The following is a 20,339-nucleotide window of genomic DNA, read 5'->3' as shown; positions in this document are numbered from 1 at the left end:
CTGACTATCTATCTATCTATCTATCTATCTATCTATCTATCTATCTATCTATCTATCTATCTATAATTTTTTTTTTGAAGGGTATATGTGGAAATTTGGATTCCAAAACTATATTTCTACTTTAAAGCTTAAAAAATCTTTAGCACATCCACAGTTCTTCAGGGATGGGTTTTTTGTTTTTTAGTGCATCTAAAGTTTATCTTAACTACAATGACCTGTTTATTCTTTCTCTGCCAGCTACTGGAGAGGCCAGTCACTGTAGCCATTTGGGAGATATTGTTAGCTTTTTGCATACAAGTTGAGGTTTGCATCTTTATTTTTATGAAAAATTCCACAATTGCAAACTATTGGAAAGGGAGTGAGAGTTGCTGATTTGGTGCCCAGTCCTGCACTCCTTACTAGGAGTAAGGAGCTTATCATGAGCAAGGACTTCAGGATCAGGCCTTCTGTCAGAATTTGCTATGAGCTAATCAATATAAATGCATCTAGATAGTCTCTTCTCTGGATTATCTATATCGTGCTGTATTTTGAGGGTTTTTTCACAGTTGAGTTTTAGGCAAATTATGGTTCCTTTTTTAGAAGTAAAAATAAAAACCCAAACGAAATCCCTTGAAATAATTTTCCTTGAATCCTATCAAAAACTGGCACCTTCAAAGCTCCATTTTCTTCCAGTGGACAAACTTCTATTGTCCCCTTTGCTAACAATTTTTATCGTTGTGAACTTTTGCAACGTCAGATGTTTTTAGTGTATGTTATAAAAACCTATTCTTAAACTTGTGCTGCAGTGCGATTTTTATCCATTTTCACTGAAAACTTTAGTGTTCATTGCTTGGATGTCTAGTTAGTCTGTACAGTCCCTAACACAATGGAGCCCAATCAGGATTAAGGCCTCTAGATGCTGTTATATTACTATGCATTTGGGGTGGAGAGCTGGAATTTTTGTAATTGAAGAGGGGCTGGTTTGCTTCATTTACAAATCACCTCTCCTGATACTAACTAGATAACGCACTGAAAGTTGATAGGTGATCTACCTGTAAGATTAATTTGTTTTTCATTGCCTTTTTTTTTTCTAGTTGCAAAGCATCTATGCAAAGTCAGTTCATTGTAAAGGTATCTTAACATCTGGCGTGTGTTAAAGATATTGAGTCGTAAGGCATCTGTTCAGTTGCTAAGAAACTCATATATCTTAGTTTGAAACCTTCATTGTTAAAAACAATTTAAATCCCTGAATAATTTTATCAGTTGGAGATAAAATTTAAGGCTGTTGACAGTAACGTCTTTATAGTTGCTATAAATGAATGGCATAATAATGGAACATTAACAAGATTTGGGATATTTGTTTTCTTAAGCCTTACAGAATCTTCACGTTTTAGCTTTTAATGTATGCAAGTGAAAATTCCTAAGAAATCCTTTATCAACTTAACCAGCCTTCTTCTTTCTTATATGTACAGCAAATTCCATTGTTTTCCCCCTCTTACAGAATATTCAGTAGCATACCATATATGCTATGATTTGAATATTTCATGTCAAAGTGACTTGTTAAGTAATGCATTTGTAGATCGTTAAGGGAACTATGTTACATTACTGTGGAGAATAGTTAGATTAACCTAGGTAAAAAGATTAAACTTTGAAATCACCTTGAAAATTGAGAGCACCATATAAATAAGAAGTGATAATACTGTTGGACAAGACAAAGGACCGACCTCTCAACTTTGTTTGAAGTCAGTGGGAATTTCAGGTATTTAACACCTCTCTGAAACTGGTCCAGAGTTAACCTTTTTTTTTTTTTAATGAGTAGCTCACTCCACTGATCATTTCCACTGTTTTACCTTGCAATATTTTTAGCTAAAATTCTTTCATAATTTAATGACACTGTAAATCAGAGGTGAAAGCAGGCAAGAGCCGGTGCGCCGTACTGGGGCAGATTGGCTTCCTCTGGCAGCAATTTAAAGGGCCTGGGGCACCCAGCAGCAGCTGGAGCCCGGGGCCCTTTAAATTGCCACCAGAGCCCTGCTGCCGGAGCTCTGGGGAGGCGGCGGGGGGGCTCTGGTGGTGATTTAAAGGCCCAAGGGCTCCCGGCTGCTGCTACTGCAGCCTAGCCCCAAGCCCTTTAAAGCTCCGCCAGAGACCGGGGTCCTGGGGTAGCTGCGGCAGCCGGGAGCCCCCCTCTGATGGTGATTTAAAGGGCCGGGGGCTCCGCTGTGGTAGCGGCAGCTGGGGCCCTGGGCCTTTAAATCACCCCCGGGGCTCCCAGCTGCTGCTACCACAGCGGAGCCCCCGGCCCTTTAAATCACCGGGGCTCCCAGCTGCCTCTGCAGCTGGTAGATCCGGGGGTGATTTAAAGGGCCCGGGGCCCCCAGCTGCTGCTACCCCAGCCCCAGCCCAGGGCCCTTTAAATCCTGATTTAAAGCACCTGGGATTTAAAGGCCACGCCTCCTCTGGTTGAGGCCCCACCCCCTCCTAAGGACTCCGGAGTACTGGTAAGTCTTTAAGTTACTTTCACCCCTGTTGTAAATGTACACTGTGCAGTCGTGATACTTTATCTTGATACTTTATCGTTTCTCAGTCTTGCCATTGTTTGAATGAGTCTTCATAATGAATTCAAGTTTTTTTCAGTGAACCATTTAGTTAGGACAAAAGCTGATCTTTAAAAGGAGCTAGTGGGAAGCATGAAGTAATCCTTCTATCTTGGAAGTTGAAAATTCCTAATGCAGAGAATATTGTTTTTGAAATCAGGAGAGCCATCCCACTGGCACTAAGTGGTTAATAACCAAATGCAATAATTGTAGTTATTTCAAGGGAAATATGTATACTTTATAAATAAACATTTTAGCACATCCTAGGTAATTGCTGTTTTTATGCTTTTAGGGCATGAATATAGTGGTTCCCTTCATGTTTAAATATGCAGTAGACAACCTCAACCAGATGTCTGGAAACATGCTGAACCTGAGTGATGCACCACATACAGTTGCAACCATGGCAACAGCTGTTCTGATTGGCTGTAAGTGTGATTCCTTAATCTGTCGACAGGTGTTGACTTTCTTCAGTAAGGTTTTGGAATATTAGAGCTCATGACCTTTTTAGCTGCTAAGCATTGGAGATGGTTATTCTAATATTATATTTTCCTACTTTTGTTGATATCAAGCCTTCTGTGGCCTTAGTTCTGTTACCCCAGTTCTGAAAAAAATGCTGCTTATAGAAATTATTTCCAATAATGAATCCTCCTTTGACAAGTTGACCCATCCCAGTAGATTTAGACAAACAAAAGCCAAATTAAAAATGAATAAACCCCCAAAGTACATGAAATCTTGGAGCAATAAATGCTATGATTTACCCTTTGCATAAAAGCTGTCGTATACAGGGGAGGAACAACATCTTAACTTCTGTCATATTTATTTATCCAAGGCAGTTTTGGAGTTGAGTGAAATAAGTGACTTTAAAAAATGTTCTTTTATTATCCTCCTTCAGATGGTGTGTCAAGAGCTGGGGCTGCCTTATTTAATGAAGCGAGAAATGCAGTATTTGGGAAAGTAGCCCAAAATTCTATCAGAAGGATAGCAAAGAATGTCTTTCTCCATCTGCATAACCTGGATTTGGGTTTCCACCTGGACAGACAGACAGGAGCTCTGTCAAAAGCTATTGACAGGGGAACAAGGGGCATCAGCTTTGTGCTGAGTGCTTTAGTATTTAATCTGGGACCCACCGTATTTGAAATGGCACTTGTGAGTGGAATTCTGGTAAGTGTTTCTTTTTCATGAGGCATTCTGTAAATTGGAAGGATCATGCCTCACTTTTTGGGAATAATATCGAACATTTAAGTTTTTTGCAACAAAACTTACTAAATAAACACAGCATTTGCCAGGTAGCTGTACTGAAAACTTAAAGGAGAGCACACTATCAGTTTTAAACTTAGTTATTTTAAACTTGTTTGTTTTAAACTAACTTTAGGTACAATACATGCCTCTGAATACCCTTCTAATTTGTAGTTTTTACAGTCACATTTATATGATTTTTTATGTTTTCTGTCTCTCCTGTTGTATGGAAAAACCCACGAAGTCAAAAGGGAAAAATGACTATACATAAAGTTGTGTCAAATGCGTAAAGTAAACTGGATGAATACAGGAAAAAACCTATGAGTTTTCAATTTAATTTTTAGCCCTTTGTCTTCAGTATTATTTTTTTGTATGTGTTGTCCCTTATCTTGGATTATTACATGAATATTTGATTCTACACTTTACGAACATTTTTGTTTAAATAATTTGATTAACTGTTTCAGCCTAGAAAGTTGTGAATTTCTGTCTTGCTATCATTTGATTATATCCACCCTGCCAGAGACATCAGCCTTGATACCCCATTCATCTGCTTCTCTCGCAGCCTTCTACAGCCTTTCTTTCTCAAGGTCTCCAAAAGCTATGCATACTAAGAGTGGGTTTCAGTGGAAACATCCTTCCAAGGCCGCTACTCTGTCAATCAAGACTCACCTTTTTTGCAAAGCCTTCAAGAAATTTGCAAACTAAGACACTTAATTACTTTATTCTATTAAGACAAGAAGTTTTAAAAGCCCTTCCTTACCATTTTGTGCACTAGCCCTTGCTGAGTTGTTTCATTATCTTATTGATGTTACCTCTGTCCTTCCTTTGCCAGCTCCCTTCCTGTTACCCTGGTTAGATCAAGCCTGATATTATTTTATAAGCTGTTCAGGGCAAGGGCTGTGTCTTTTAATCTGCTTTGGGAGGGACCTACCCAACTTTTGAATGCTGTGATACTTTTGAAATAATATTGGTGTATTAAGTCATACTGACGATTAGCATTTTTTCCTTCCAGTATTATAAATGCGGTGCACCATTTGCATTTGTAGCCCTGGGGACACTCGGTGCATATACAGCATTCACGATAGGAGTTACACAGTGGAGGTAAGGCATTCCTCAAAACAGGTCAGGATTCAAAGATTATTCTTCTCACTGCAACCAATACTCTTTGACTGTGAAAACCTTTATTTTACAGGACTAAATTTAGAATAGAAATGAACAAAGCAGATAATGATGCAGGTAATGCTGCAATTGACTCGCTGTTAAATTATGAAACTGTGAAGGTAAGACATTAAATCTCTTTTTACCATCTTGAACATTATGGTATACAATATAATTACCTACTAACATCTATATATTCAAAGTGAGTTTAGGGGTGTTCAGTTTGAGAGAGCAACTTTTAGTATCAATCCCTGTCCCCTATTCTCCTTCATTTTTTGGCTTACAATATCCTCCACTTTTTGGAACTGCAGCTCCATTTCCTGATAGTTGCAGTTAAAACAGTATCTAAATTATGAATGATAAAGTCTGGGGAATAACTTATTCCAGCTGTTCTCCAATTTTTCCTGTCTGTGGAGCACTTTTGTAAAAGAGAGATCCTCACATGGATTATGTGCTGTCATAATCCCCCAAAGCGTGGACCTCAAATGTGTTATGCTGCAGGAAGACTACCATGAAGGGACATGAAAACCATTGGTAGTCCATGGACCACAGTCTGAGAACTAGATGCCCAAGCTAATGTCTAAGTTGATGTGCAAGAAATGTTTCTTTGGGCATTTGTAGAAGCAGAAAGCTGGCTTGGGGGAAGTGTTGCTTTTTGGTGTTCATTTCCAGCCTAGGTGAAGTGAGGCCATATGGTCACATATTCAGACCAATAATATGTTGTAAAAACATAGTTCTCTTAAAATGGATAATGGTCTAAACTAGGTAGTGTGAAAACTGTGTGCCGGGATTGACAAATCCATTCCTCAGTGACAAGTGGGAAATTTTCCCTAGTGAGTGCTTGAGCCTAAAATGAAAATTTCTGCAAATTTTAAACGTTCGTTAAAAACAAAACAAAAATCCCCTATCCTTTATGGTTGCAAAAAACATCTTCTGAATGTAAACCATTTTGATGGTGTCTTTCTGAGTCAGCAGATGGACAATTCTAGTGCATGTGCACTGTTCCTAACACTGTACCTCAACCACAGTATCTGCATGAAAAAGAGTAAATAGCAGCAGTGAGAAGGGACCGGCACAGATTCCTGTGGGCAACCCTGAAACTGTCCAGAGTCGTATCAGTTTCATGCTTCTACTGCTTGGGAAAGCTATAAGTAGAAAGAGAGACAAGTAGCGAAGTGATCTGTGGAGAAGGACCCATCAAGGGAGATTGAATGAGGAGTAAAATCATGAGGACCGTGCCATCCTCACAGCATTAGGGAAGTTCTGGCAGATAGAGAAGATGGTTAACCAACACAAAAGATGAAGCACCCGAGCTAGGTCCCAGAACAGCAATCTGGTGTAGATGCCAGGTGGGCTCTGGTCTTCTCACCAGGTCATGGCCCTGGCCCTTGCTGGTTGGGCTTCTGTATCCCACCTTTTGGACCTGTCTCTGGGTATTAGGTTTAATCTCCCACCGAGTAGATATCTAATAAATTTTTGAAGCCCTGACTGATGTAACATGTTACAATTAATCTTCTGTTTAGCTGACTCAAGTACAATTTTGAGAATGTCACAACTTTCTACCTTTATCTATCTTGTAGTATTTCAATAATGAAAAATATGAAGCCCAGCGATATGATGGATTTTTGAAGACCTATGAAAATGCCTCACTGAAGACTACCTCTACCTTAGCTATGCTGAACTTTGGGCAAAGCGCTATATTCAGCGTTGGCTTAACAGCCATTATGGTGCTTGCTAGTCAGGGAATTGTTGCAGGTAATTGATCTGACTCCAAGTAAAATGCAAGTTCCCCTTTGCATTAATAATTGAACTGGATTAAAGTATTTTAGAAAGACTGATATTACTGCTACTGATGCTGTAATTTTAAATTCTTGTTGTTTTGGGGGTGGATGTTTGGTTCTATTTTTTGGTAACGTTTTCTTTTAGTTTTTCTCTTTTTCATGTAGCTAACATTTTAAGGCAGTGGTTCCCAAACTTTAACAACCCGCGAACCCCTTTCACTAAAATGTCAAGTCTCACGAACCCCCTCCTAAAAATGAATATTTCCAGGGATTTTCTCCCTTACCTGAGGATAAAGTATAAAAGCAGTGATCTTGGAAGTATAAAATTTGTTTTTATGACATGCTTATTACACACTATTTATTATTTATCATTATAGTATTTTATTACATGATGAAAACGGTAACACTCTTCCAAGATCTCACTTTTGTAGCTTGTATCACTTTGCTTAAGCCTCTTATAAGACAAAACTCCTAGGTTTCATCAAGGAGTATCAGATGTGAAACAGCATGAAGGTATTTAAGAAGCCAACTCAAAGAGTTCCTCATACACAACATTCAGGTCTTGAGCTGTCCAGGCAAACAACGCACGTTACAACAAAGCTTAAACTTGTTCTTCATAATAATTTTAAAAACAATACTAGTAGCCTATTTAATTTTAAAAACAGCAAAAAAATATTCATCTCGCTTTCCATTTCTTATAAGGAGTCTTGAAGTTTAAATCTCCTCAGTGTGATAGATACGCTTGCTTTGATCTGCATAGCTCTTGGAAGTCCCTGGGGCTCCGGGCTGCTGGTCCCGTGCTGCCTGGGACCCCTAGGGACAGCTCTGTCTGCAATTCGGGAATTTTTTCCTGAGAACCCCCTGTAACATTTCGTGAATCCCTAGGGGTTCATGAACCCCAGTTTAGGAACCACTGTTCTAACCCCTGGTCTACACTGGGGGGATTGACCTAAGATGCGCAACTTCAGCTATGAGAATAGTGTAGCTGAAGTCAACATATCTTAGGTCAACTTACCTTGCGTCCTCACGGCATGGGGTCGACTGCCTCTGCTTCCCTGTCGACTCCGCTTCCGCCTCCGCCTCTCGCCGCAGTGGAGTACAGGAGTCAATGGCAGAGCGATCGGGGATTGATCACTACCCGCCGATCCGCCTTCTCATCGGATACCATTATATCTTCATTCTGTCATGTATGTGTGTGGTAGTGAGAGACCTGTGCTTTAGAAACTGGTTCTTCTCTTTAAAGGAGGAGACCATATTATACTTGCAAATTCACTGACTCTAGAAGGTGAATAATCACTTGCATCTGTGACATTCTTGAAGTTAAATACAAGTATTCTGCAATTTAAAAAAAAACCCAGTCATCTGGAGTACTAACTGTATGAAAACGCTGTTCTGTTATGTTGTTTACAGGGCAACCGAAGCTTTCCATCAAATTGTCAGAATCTTGCTCCATTGAAAATTATGTCCATTAATTTAAATGTTAATTCTCTGTTAATGCAGTTCACACTTGGGGGGAGGAGGGAGAGATCTTTTCTTGGACCTCCAGTTTGAGTTTACTGAAGAATCATAGGACTGGAAGGACCTCGAGAGATCATCTAGTCCAGTCCCCTGCACTCATAGCAGGACTAAGTATTATAGACCATTCCTGACAGGTGTTTATCTAACCTGCTCTTAAAAATATCCAATGATGGAGATTCCACAACCACTCTAGGCAATTTATTCCAGTGCTTAACCACCCTGACAGTTAGGAAGTTTTCCTAGTGTCCAACATAAACCTCCCTTGCTGTAATTTAAGCCCATTGCTTCTTGTCCTAGCCTCCGAGGTTAAGAACAATTTTTCTCCCTCTTCCTTGTAACAATCTTTTATGTACTTGAAAACTGTTATGTCCCAATGTTTTCAATCTTCCCTCATAGGTCATGTTTTCTAGACCTTTAATCCTTTTTGTTGCTCTTCTCTGGACTTTCTCCAATTTGTCCACATCCTTCCTGAAATGTGGCACCCAGAATTAGTACTGAATAATACTCCAGTTGAGGCCTAATCAACACGGAGTAGAACAGAAGAATTACGTCTCATGTCTTGCTTACAACACTCCTGCTAATACATGCCAGAATGATGTTCGCTTTTTTTTTTGTAACTGTTATGCTGGTGACTTATACTTAGCTTATGGTCCACTATGACCCCCAGATCCCTTTCTGCGGTACTCCTTCCTAGGCGGTCATTTCCCCTTTTGCATGTATGCAACTGATTGTTCCTTCCTAAATGGAGTACTTTGCATTTGTCCTTATTGACTTCCGTCCTATTTACTTCAGTTCAAACCATTTCTCCAATTTGTCCAGATCATTTTGAATTTTAATTCTATCTTCCAAGGCACTTGCAACCCCTCAGAGCTTGGGATCATCTGCAAACTTTATAACTGTACTCTCTATGCCATTATCTAAATCATTAATGAAGATATTGAACAGAACCGAACCCAGAACTGATTCCTGTGGAACCCCACTCATTATGCCCTTGCAGCATGACTGTGAACCACTGATAACTATTCTCTGGGAATGGTGTTCCAACTATTTTTGCACCCACCTTATAGTAGCATTATAGGTTGCATTTCCCTAGTTTGTTTATGAGAAGGTCATGCGAGACAGTATCGAAAGCTTTACTAAAGTCAAGATATACCATGTCTACCACTTCCCCCCTAACAACAAGGCATGTTACCCTGTCAAAGAAAACTATCAGGTTGTTTTGACACGATTTGTTCTTGACAAATCCATGCTGACTGCTACTTATCACGTTATCTTTTAGATGTTTGCAAATTGATTGCTTAATTATTTGCTCCATTATCTTTCAGTGTACAGAAGTTAAGATGACTGGTCTGTAATTCTCCAGGTTGCCCTTATTTCCCTTTTTTTAGATTGGAAAAGGGCAAATATAGTGCCAGTCTTCTCTCCTGTCTTCCATGACTTTTCAAAGATAATTGCTAATGGCGCCGATATCTCCTCAATCAGCTCCTTGAGTGTTCTAGGATGCATTTCAGCTGGACCTGGTGACTTGAAGACATTTAACTTGTCTAAGTAATTTTTAATTTGTTCTTTCCCTATTTTAGCCTCTGATCCTACCTCATTTTCACTGGCATTCACTATGTTAGACATTCAATCACCACCACTCCTGTACTTGGTGAAAACTGAAACAAAGAAATCATTAAGTACTTCTGCCATTTCCACGTTTTCTGTTACTGTTTTTCCCCCCTTATTGAGTAACGGGCCTACCCTGTCCTTGGTCTTTCTCTTGCTTCTAATGTATTTGTAGAATGTTTTCTTGTTACCCTTTATGTCTCTAGCTAGTTTGATCTTGTTTTGTGCCTTGGCCTTTCTAATTTTGTCCTTATATACTTGTGTTGTTTTATATTCATCTTTTGTAATTTGACCTAAATTCCACTTTTTGTAGGACTCTTTTTTGCATTTCAAATCATTGAAGATCATCTGGTTAAGCCAGAGTGGTCTCTTGCCATACTTCCTATCTTTCCTACCTAATGGGATAGTTTGCTCTTGTGCCCATAATAATGTCTCTTTGAAAAACTGCCAACTGTCTTCAATTGTTTTTCTCCTTAGACTTGCTTTCCATGGGATCTTACCTACCAACTCCCTGAGTTTGCTAAAGTCTGCCTTCTTGAAATCCATTGTCTTTATTTTGCTGTTCTCCCTCCTACCTTTCCTTAGAATCATGAACGCTATCATTTCATGATCACTTTCACCCAAGCTGCCTTCACTTTCAAATTCTCAATCAGTTCCTCCCTATTTGTCAAAATCAAATCTAGAACAGCCTCTCCCCTAGTAGCTTTCTCTACCTTCTGAAATAAAACATTGTCTCCAATACATTCCAAGAACTTTTTGGATAATCATGCCCTGATGTGTTATTTTCCTAACAGATGTGTGAGTAGTTGAAGTCCCCCATCACCACCAAGTCCTGTGCTTTGGATGATTTTGTTAGTTGTTTAAAAAAAGCCTCATCCACCTCTTCTTTCTGGTTAGGTGGTCTGTAGTAAACCCCTACCATGACATCACCCTTGTTTTTAACCCCTTTTAGCCTTCCCCAGAGACTTTCAACTAGTCTGTCTCCTATTTCCATCTCAACCTGAGTCCAAGTGTTTACATTTTTAATATATAAGGCAACATCTCCTCCCTTTTTTCCCCATCTGTCCTTCCTGAGCAAGCTGTACCCTTCTATACCAATATTCCAGTCACGTGTATTATCCCACCAAGTTTCTGTGATGCCAACTATGTCATAGTTGTGTTTATATACCAGCATTTCGAGTTCTTTCTGCTTATTCCCCATACTTCTCACATTAGTATATAGACAAGATACTGATTTGTGCGTGTTTCTCCCCCCAGTTCTGTCTTGTCTCTCTTTTATCCCTGCTATAACATCTCATGCTCCTCCCAAATTCTGACCCTTCTCTCAGGTCTCCATGTTTTTGACTTTCCTGTGGGCTTTGGTCACCAGCCCCCTTCGAACCTAGATTAAAGCCTTCCTAATATTTGCATTAATGTTTTTTTTATAAATTGTACCAATAGTTTAAATTGAAGTGAAATATTTTATAGTGGTCAGGGAAATTTTACGCATTTCTAAGGGTGAATTAACTTATGCTAAAAACCTCCATTCATTATTACAAAATCCACAGACCAGGGCTTTGGAGCTGTCATCCGGCTCCGCTCCAGCTCCAGGCAAAAACCTGCAGCTCCGGAGCTGCTCCATGCTCCAGCTCTGGGCCCCGCTCTAAAGCCCTGCCACAGACAGTGATGGTTCTGAGATCTGTAGTTGGAAAAGTAACTCATGTTGAATGTACTGACTTTTCTAGGGATTCTGGGTTTCTCTAGAATATGTAAGTTCATGGAAAGACATGGGCATAATGGTGACCAATTACAGAAGTTTTTGCACCCATCAGTTGCTCATCTGTGCTCATTCATTCTGAGATGATACTAGGGCTATGTATACCCTACCACTTATGTCACTCAGGGGTGTGAATAGGCCACCTCCCTCAGTTTCTCCTACCAACATAACTACCCGCCTTGTTGTGGGTGGATTAATTAAGTCGATGGGAGAGCTCTCTCCCCTCAGCTTAGAGCGGCTAGGCATAGCCTAGCTCTGTGTTTGAGAAGCCCTTCTCTGGAGGTAGATCCTATACCTGATAGAACTGTCTAGAGTCAGTTAGTGTTATGACACATGCTGGTAACTATTAGTCTAAAGAATCTGACATTTAGATAGAAAAAGATTTAGTAGGAAACATAACTTAGCAGTACACTTGTAAATCTTGCCTTTCATAGTATGTACTGAAGAATTACAAAATATGACTATTATATTTATTGATGTGTGTGGCTTTTTGCTGGGCATTTTGTTTTGTTACTGAAAATATTTTTTAAAAGGGGAAAATCCTTTCTATTAGGTTGACTTGTCCATCCTCTACCCATGCAAGATTGTTTCCCTACACTATGTACTATACTTTATTACTTTGTCTTATCTAGTTTTAAATCGCCACTAGTCTCAGAAGGCTATTCCCCAATCTAATAGAATCCCAGTACGGAAATGTTTCTACATATTTTATCTTTCTTTACTCATTTCCATCCCTCACACTAAACAATACCTCTTCCATCTCAGATAAGATGGAATAACTATTAAATACTTGTAGACTAATATGGCAGCAGAATGACCCCATTTGGTCATTATTTTAGTTAAGCGGAACTAAAATATCTCAGGCATTACAAAGCACCAGAATGATGGGGTAAGCAAAGATTTCTCTTGACATGGGAATCCTTGGGTGGCAAACGCTGGCATATCTTTGTCTGTTTGCCTGCCCTTCTTCCCACACATAAGGGATATGCCAGAGGAAGGGAGGCAGTGTAGTGGAGTGCACAGCATTGTGACAGGTCCTTGGCTGGTGCAGTGTCTGGCTATTGTAACCAGTGTAATGTAGGGCAGCTCCCAGCTGGCCTAAAAACAGGGGAGTGGAAAAGTGGCTTGGAGCCCTTTCCTGCCCATTCTCCTTGGCCGAGTATAAATTCAGAACATCTGAAGATTGACCACTTCTTAGTTTTTCCTCCCAGGTCAGGCCTGTCTGTCTTTTTGGCTGTTCTTTGAATATCTTCCTGCTCAATGTATTTGGTACTGAGTTCCTCATAGTGTCACACAGTATCCGAGGTGTGGTCTCACCAGAGCCACATAGAAAATTAATGTTCCCTCTCTGGTCCATGAAATGATGTCCCTAATATCTAGGTTCCTTTGGTTGTTTCTTGTCTATATTTCTAAGGTCTTTTAGAACCCATTGAAAAGAGAGAAACAGTGGAGTTTGCAACATCTCCTGGTCTAGAATTTTCTGTGATTTTATAACTATGCTATCTGCCTCTTTTTCCAAATAATGTAATATCTTAATGAAATCAGCATAAGTGACGACTGTGACACTTGACTGGACAAACTGTGCTCCTCCAAGAATGACCTTTCTTTTGTGTTGTTAAACAGTTGTATCCTATTGTAAATGTGGTACATCTCTACCCCAATATAACACTGTCCTCGGGAACCAAAAAATCTTACCGCGTTATAGGTGAAACCGCGTTATATTGAACTTGCTTTGATCCGCCAGAGTGCGCAGCTCCGCCCCCAGGAGCACGGCTTTACCGCATTATATCTGAATTCGTGTTATATCGCGTCGCATTATATCGGGGTAGAGGTGTATAGCAGAGACTATGCTGGATTTCACACTAACAGCCCTAAAATATTTATGTGCCATGCTGGTAAAATATTTAACATAAATGCTGTCTCTCCCCTATTTTTATTTTAAGGGAACTTGACAGTTGGGGATCTGGTAATGGTGAATGGACTGCTATTCCAGCTTTCTCTACCACTTAACTTCCTGGGAACAGTGTACAGAGAGACTAGGCAAGCTCTCATAGATATGAACACCTTGTTTACACTGCTTAGCGTAGACACAAGAATTAAAGTAAGTAATTTAGAAAGTACTTTTAAAAAAGTTACCAAGTACTTCTGCATTAATAGGGTATTTTTTTCCTGGCAATGTTCTCACTTCATCCTCTGTTACCTTTCAGCGCTAATTTCTATTTTACAAGGAGAGGCTGTGTAAGAAAGCTCTGTTCATTCTGTGTGTTAAGTGCAGTTAGTAGAATAGCTTTTGCTTTTAACTTGCAGAGCCTTTTAGTAAGAGAGAATGTTATTTCACAGAGAAGCTGTCTTGGTATTGAGATTCTTTTATTTTAGTGTTTGCACCATGCTCTTAAGACTTTTAGTTGTAATTAATGATGCAGAATTTATTATGCCAAAAAGCTGCCTAGAAGCTGAATGATCAGAAGGGAAATTTTTGACCTTCAGGGAGGAGAGGAATGAAACACAATCTTCACATGTATGGCTGAAATAAATAATTTTTAACTTGTTAAAGCTAAAGCATCTGCCTTTCACTTTTTGAATTAGGAAATTGACTGTTAAGCTTGTTAAGCTGTTTGAAATACATTCTGAGCAGTGTGTAAAGTGGCACTCTTTTTTTAATAGGACAAAGAGCTGGCTCCACCGCTGCACATCACACCACAGACTGCTACCATCGCCTTTGATAACGTGTATTTTGAATACCTTGAGGGGCAGAAAGTCCTTAATGGAGTGTCTTTTGAAGTCCCTGCAGGAAAGAAAGTGGCCATTGTAGGAGGTAGTGGGTCAGGGTGGGTAAATGGACTGTGCCAAATTCTGCATCATTGATTAGAGTTTGAAAATACGATTTTATTCTGCTTTGGCGATTTTTTTTTCTGTGATACTTTTATATTGATTGAGCTTTACAAATGCTAAAGTAAAATTTAACCTTCATTTCAACCCTTCTCTCAATTTTAGAAAAAGCACAATAGTAAGATTACTATTCCGCTTCTTTGAACCCCAGAAAGGAAATATTTATGTTGCTGGTCAGAATATACAAGACATCAGCTTGGAAAGCCTGAGGAAGGCTATAGGCGTTGTACCTCAGGTATAGTGTTTTATAATATCCCAGATGTCCTTGATAGTGTAACTTTTGATATTCAGAAGCTCTGGTTCAAATGGAAGACAAGGTTTGCACAATTGTGTTGTCAGGCTTAATTTGAAAGTCTCTGTTGCTTCAGTATTTCCGGAACCCTTGTAACTTTTAATATTTGAAACATCAAGGAGATGTTACTACTGGAAATGAAGAGGTTTCTTGCACGATGTTTTACATAGTCATTAACACTTGTTGCAAGATGGTAAAACTAGAGCATGTATTATAAAGATCTTAATGATTTAACTCAAAATACATTTTATATCGGTTCAAGATATTGAAACATCCAATTGCATTTTCCCAGAAACATTTTTCCCTTAAGGGCTCAGTGGAAGAGTATAAACTAATCTGTATTGATTTTTTTTCCAACCTGCACCCATGAAGTATCAATCATATTTTCATATTTAAAATACTCTTTACAATTGTAGGATGCCGTTCTATTCCATAACACCATCTACTACAACCTCTTGTATGGTAATATTGGTGCATCAGCAGAAGAGGTGTATGCAGTAGCAAAGTTGGCAGGAATCCATGATGCTATTACCCGAATGCCCAATGGGTACAACACACAAGTTGGTGAACGAGGACTCAAGCTCTCAGGTAAATCTGTAAATCTGTACATTCTTTGCACCATTTTTGCTAGCTCCAAACTGTGTACACAGTTCACACATCGCCCCGAGATGTCATTAATTTGAAGTTCTTAGCTGGCATGTAATAAGTGTAGAGTTAAATATTAATACCAGTGGCTCAAGACCTCTGTATTCTAGAAGGTATTTAAAGGAATATATTTTCAGGGAACATTAAGTAATGTCAGAATTACATAGACTTTTTTCCTTCTAGTGTGATGTGTGAGGGTAGTAGAAGAATGTGTATGAATAGAATTGGAATGTCTGGTGTGTTTGGTTTGATGATGTGTGTTGCTGCTTATGTTGTATTGTAGGTTTACACAAGTGTGTGTAGAACTTCCAAGTTTGGATTTTTAAATATAAATGTGCAGCTACTACTTTTTTTGTGTGTGTGTGTGAGTGCTGTTATGAAGTATGTTGGTACAGTATATTGGAAATTGATCCTTTTCATAGTAAAAGGGATTTTATAATTTTATGGTAACTTGCTATTTTGAATTTGAGATAAATTAATACATAACCTTAACTGACAGATTGCAATGTGTATTGGCTATATAACACACCTAATATAAAACCTAAAAAGCAAGGAAATAAAAAGTTAACATACCCTGTGCAGCTCCACCCAGAGAGACGCATCTCACCCAGCAGCACAACCACAATACACATGCCAGAGAATGTACCACAACCTTAACTCAGTAGGGATGCCAGCTTTTCAGCATCACCCTGCCAAACTTCCACCTACCACCTCCATACCACATTCAGACCTGACTATCTCCTCTCGCTTCCCACCACTGCCCCTTCTGTACAGTTCTGTAAAATTACGCATATGCATGTTTGAGGAAAGTGGGGGTGGAAGGCTGGCATCCTTACTGGGACAGAGTTAAGTGGGTGATAGCAAGTGATAGATGACTGACTGCATGGCAGTTGGGAAATATCTGGATGCCTTACCTTGTTTATTTGTAGGACGTTTGGGGTGGGTGGATGTGGGGTTTTAAGATGTAGAATTTTGTGTTTTATTGGTGTGTTTGTGCACGCGTACATGTTTTTCATTGAGTGTTTCAACCTTAGCCATCTTTTAAACCTAAAGTTTTGTTTGGAAATAAGCTGTTAGATTTGTGCTCAAGACATTGTCCACATTATTAACCTATGAATTGTATATGTTGAATAATGCAAAACTGAAATCCATGTTTATCTTGCGGGATGAAACAATCATAACAAAAGAATAAATGTTACATTTTATGTAGTAGTCTGTATTCTTATGGTGCTTACAAATGTTTTATAATAGATAGCTGCGTGAAAGTGGAATGTGGTTGCGATTTCATGAAGTATTCCCTGCTTATTCTGCTAATGGAATTGATTTTCCTTGTTGGTGGATATTCTGGAAAGTGCAAGGTGTGGTGATGACAAAACTCATAGGTGCCTGAATCCATTTTCTGTTATAGGTTTCAAAGATGTAAGGCAACATCTGCTTCTGACCAAATCCATATGCCAATGTATGCAGCAGTGGGTGCATTGTTCTTAAGGTGCATGTTGAAAGAAAATAACTTATCTATTCATAGCCATATTATCATCTCAGTAATCGAAAAGTTCCCAAAGAAAGAAGTGCTTTTGTCCATGACTAAAAGCCACTTGATGAAGTTTAAACTTCTCATATATTTTGTTTAAACTTTAAAGTTAATATCTGAAAATTGGCATATGTGAACATTTGCCTTATTTCACAAGGAGGGTTTTGTTCCCCTTTTTTTAAAAGAACTTCATTAGAATAACGTGAAAGTGTGGGGCATTACTGGAGAGGTGGAGAGAAGTAGGTTATCAGAAAAGAGTGATTGCATGACACGGAGGCTGTGTGCATAGATGGTTGGGGAGGGCATTCTAGGTGCAGGAGAAATCACAAAAGCATTTGTGGACACTTGAAGGGAAGAAGGATATGTATAGCCCAAGGGCTGAGTGAGGGAGTAGAGGAAGATGATATAAGCGAGACAGAATGATGTAGAACCTAGCAGATAGGGATAAAAACATTTTGGCCAGTAACATTGTGTATGACTTGCAGGATGCAAGCTTGCTTTATTCTTACACTGTTTTCTCCAATACTGCTAATATCTCAAACCTTGTAACTTCAAACGATGGCCCCACGGTCAGAAATGCCTGTTGTAAAATCAAATTTTGTGTCTTGAAAGACACTTCTCCCATTAGTTATGGGGAGAAGTTCTTGCCTTTCTGACCTTGAGACTCTTGGGCAGAAGCCTTTTTGAAAGTTGAGGAAACATTTACTCCATTTTACACTTTGCACTGTCACCATGGTGATCTTGACTACACACACAACACAAGTTTTTTTGTGGAAGAAGCACTTAAATTGCGGTGAAAAAATGCAATTTTAAAATTATTATTATTTGGTCTTTGGTGTTTGAAAAATAATGTATCAGTAAAAATCAGAGTGATTTGAATTTACTAGTTGGCAAAGAAGCAGTTGAGGATGTGCCTTTGACATTGGAGTGAACAGCAGCTCCAATCATAGAATCGTAGGACTGGAAGGGACCTTGAGAGGTCATCTAGCCCAGTCTCCTGCACTCATGGCAGGACTAAGTATTATCTTGACCATCCTTGACAAGTGTTTGTGTAACCTGCGCTTAAAAATCTCCAATGATGGAGATTCCACAACCTCCAATTTATTCCAGTGCTTAACCACCCTGACAGTTAAGAAGTTTTTCCTAATGTCCAACCTAAACCCCTTGCTTCTTATCCTATCCTCAGAGGTTAAGAACAATAATTTTTCTCCCTCCTCCTTGTAACAGCTTTTTATCATGTCCCCTCTGTCATCTCTTCTCCAGACTAAACAAACCCAATTTTTTCACTCTTCCCTCATAGGTCATATTTTTCTCGACCTTTAATCATTTTGTTGCTCTTCTCTGGACTTTCTCCAATTTGTCCACATCTTTCCTGAAATGTGGTGCCCAGAACTGGACACAGTACTCCAGTTGAAGCCTAATCAGCGCAGAGTAGAGCAGAAGAATTACTTCTCGTGTCTTGCTTACAACACTCCCGCTAATACAGCCCAGAATGATGTTCACTGTTTTTGCAAGTGTTACACTGTTGACTTATATTTAGCTTGTGATTCACTGATCCCCAGATTCCTTTCCGCAGTGCTCCTTCCTAGGCAGTCATTTCCCATTTTGTATGTGTGCAACTGATGGTTCCTTCCTAAGTGGAGTACTTTGCATTTGTCCTTATTGACTTCCATCCTATTTACTTCAGTTCAAACCATTTCTCCAGTTTGTCCAGATCATTTTGAATTTTAATTCTATCCTCCAAAGCACTTGCAACTCTCAGAGCCTGTGCAAACTTTATAACTGTACTCTCTATGCCATTATCTAAATCATTGATGAAGATATTGAACAGAACCGAACCCAGAACTGATCCCTGTCGGACCCCTCTCAATATCCCTTTCCATCTTGACTGTGAACCACTGATGATTACTCTCTGGGAACGGTTTTCCAACCAGTTATGCACCCCACCTTATGGTAGCTCCATCTAGGTTGTATTTCCCTAGTTCTGTTTCCCTACTCATTTACTTCTGACACTAAATTAGGTGAGTATTAGAATGTGGACAGTAGTTGTTAACATGTATCATAACTTTTACATATGATCAAGGTGCCAGGGAGGCTTAAGCCAATACTTCCAGAAATACCCACTAATTTTGGGTGCTTCAAATGGCACATTGAATTGAACTCTATTGAAGTTGTGTGTGTTCAGCACCTTTCGGTACCCAACCTCTCTCAAATTGGAATCCTTAAAGAGAGGCATTTGAAAATTAGTTGACAATTTTGGGCTTTAGTGTTTCAAACTCTCTCTTTCATCTGGATTCTGATAGAACATGTTTTACTAGTTAGAGCTACATTTTCAGTGTTAATGAAAGTTGTGAAGCTAAACTCCATCTATTGTGCTGCAAACCCCTTGTTTGTTTAATGGACTTGATACACCTTGTCACTAGTTCACTTTTATAGATAAACCTCTGACTTTACGAAGTAGCTCCATTTGAGTACTATCAATGTGATAATGACTTTGAAGTTTCATATTTTTCTGGAATTGTGAAATGGAACCAGACCCGCTTCCCCAAATGCTTATGTGCTTTAGTTCATTAGAGCTTAAAACAATAAGTTCAGCCTCACATTTCCTGAGGGAAAATACTCAATCCTTTCCCAGGAGGTTTTTTCCCCCAAAGCATTCTAGTAAAGGGAGCAAGGGAAAACTAGGGGGAAGACAGTGAGTACACTCTGTACTTTAAGTGGGCTGCATTGAAATCCACATATTTCATTTTAACAACGGGAGAAGCTGAGTTTGAGGGGCCACTGTTCATAAACAAAGGATGTTCCAGTAAAAGAAAGGTAGGCTACCCTACTGGTGATATTAAAAATTAAGCTTCGGTGGAGGGGAGAGAGAAATAATGGACTTCCAGATGGAAAATGCGTGGCAGCATTTTTCATTAGAAATCTGGGGAAATGTAATTATGAGCCCTCATTCTCATAGATGTTCATCCTGTGGAGTGGAGCGCACGGTTAGAATTCTGTATGCAAATGGCTTACTTGCTGTAGTAAAAGATCCTTTTGTTCAAGTAATCCAGTGGTGATCATTGTAAAATTGTGGGATGTAAATTGTAGCAAGTCAACAGCGCACTTAGAGAGTTTAAAACTTTTTTAAAATGGGTAACTAAGTAGCCTGTGCTTAATGTGGGCAACATTCAGTCAAGTCAGTGAATTGACATCTCTCAAAGTCAGCAAATTAGCTTTAACAAGAAGAAATATCTATCTGTTGTATGTATGTGTCTATAGATTTTAATGTGATGAAGGAAACATTACAAATATTGCATGATGATTCTCCTCACTTGTGTAATGCTGAAATAAAAGGTGCAGTGGGGAA

General features: G+C 39.2%; 1 protein-coding gene across 8 annotated transcripts in view; it reads left to right on the top strand.

Annotated features, from left to right (window-relative positions):
* Nucleotides 1-20,339, top strand: part of ABCB7 (ATP binding cassette subfamily B member 7) — a 99,771-nt gene that overhangs the window by 37,363 nt on the left and 42,069 nt on the right. For 5 of the 8 annotated variants that reach the window (XR_006174628.2, XR_006174629.2, XM_042851041.2 and 2 more), the window contains exons 5-13: nt 2,869-3,001; nt 3,469-3,737; nt 4,825-4,913; nt 5,005-5,092; nt 6,551-6,725; nt 13,577-13,734; nt 14,298-14,461; nt 14,628-14,757; nt 15,231-15,402. Coding sequence is in view for 4 of the 8 variants with exons in the window: in XM_042851041.2 (XP_042706975.1) it covers nt 2,869-3,001; nt 3,469-3,737; nt 4,825-4,913; nt 5,005-5,092; nt 6,551-6,725; nt 13,577-13,734; nt 14,298-14,461; nt 14,628-14,757; nt 15,231-15,402 (1,378 nt within the window). In the remaining 4 variants the exon portion in view is untranslated. The remainder of the gene's footprint in view (nt 1-2,868; nt 3,002-3,468; nt 3,738-4,824; nt 4,914-5,004; nt 5,093-6,550; nt 6,726-13,576; nt 13,735-14,297; nt 14,462-14,627; nt 14,758-15,230; nt 15,403-20,339) is intronic. The other 3 variants (XR_010590278.1, XR_010590277.1, XM_042851043.2) reach the window with 1 other exon arrangement.

This window comes from Chrysemys picta, chromosome 9 (genome assembly GCF_011386835.1).
Source record: "Chrysemys picta bellii isolate R12L10 chromosome 9, ASM1138683v2, whole genome shotgun sequence".
NCBI lineage: Eukaryota > Metazoa > Chordata > Testudines > Emydidae > Chrysemys > Chrysemys picta.
This window is presented reverse-complemented; position numbering and strand designations above follow the sequence as displayed.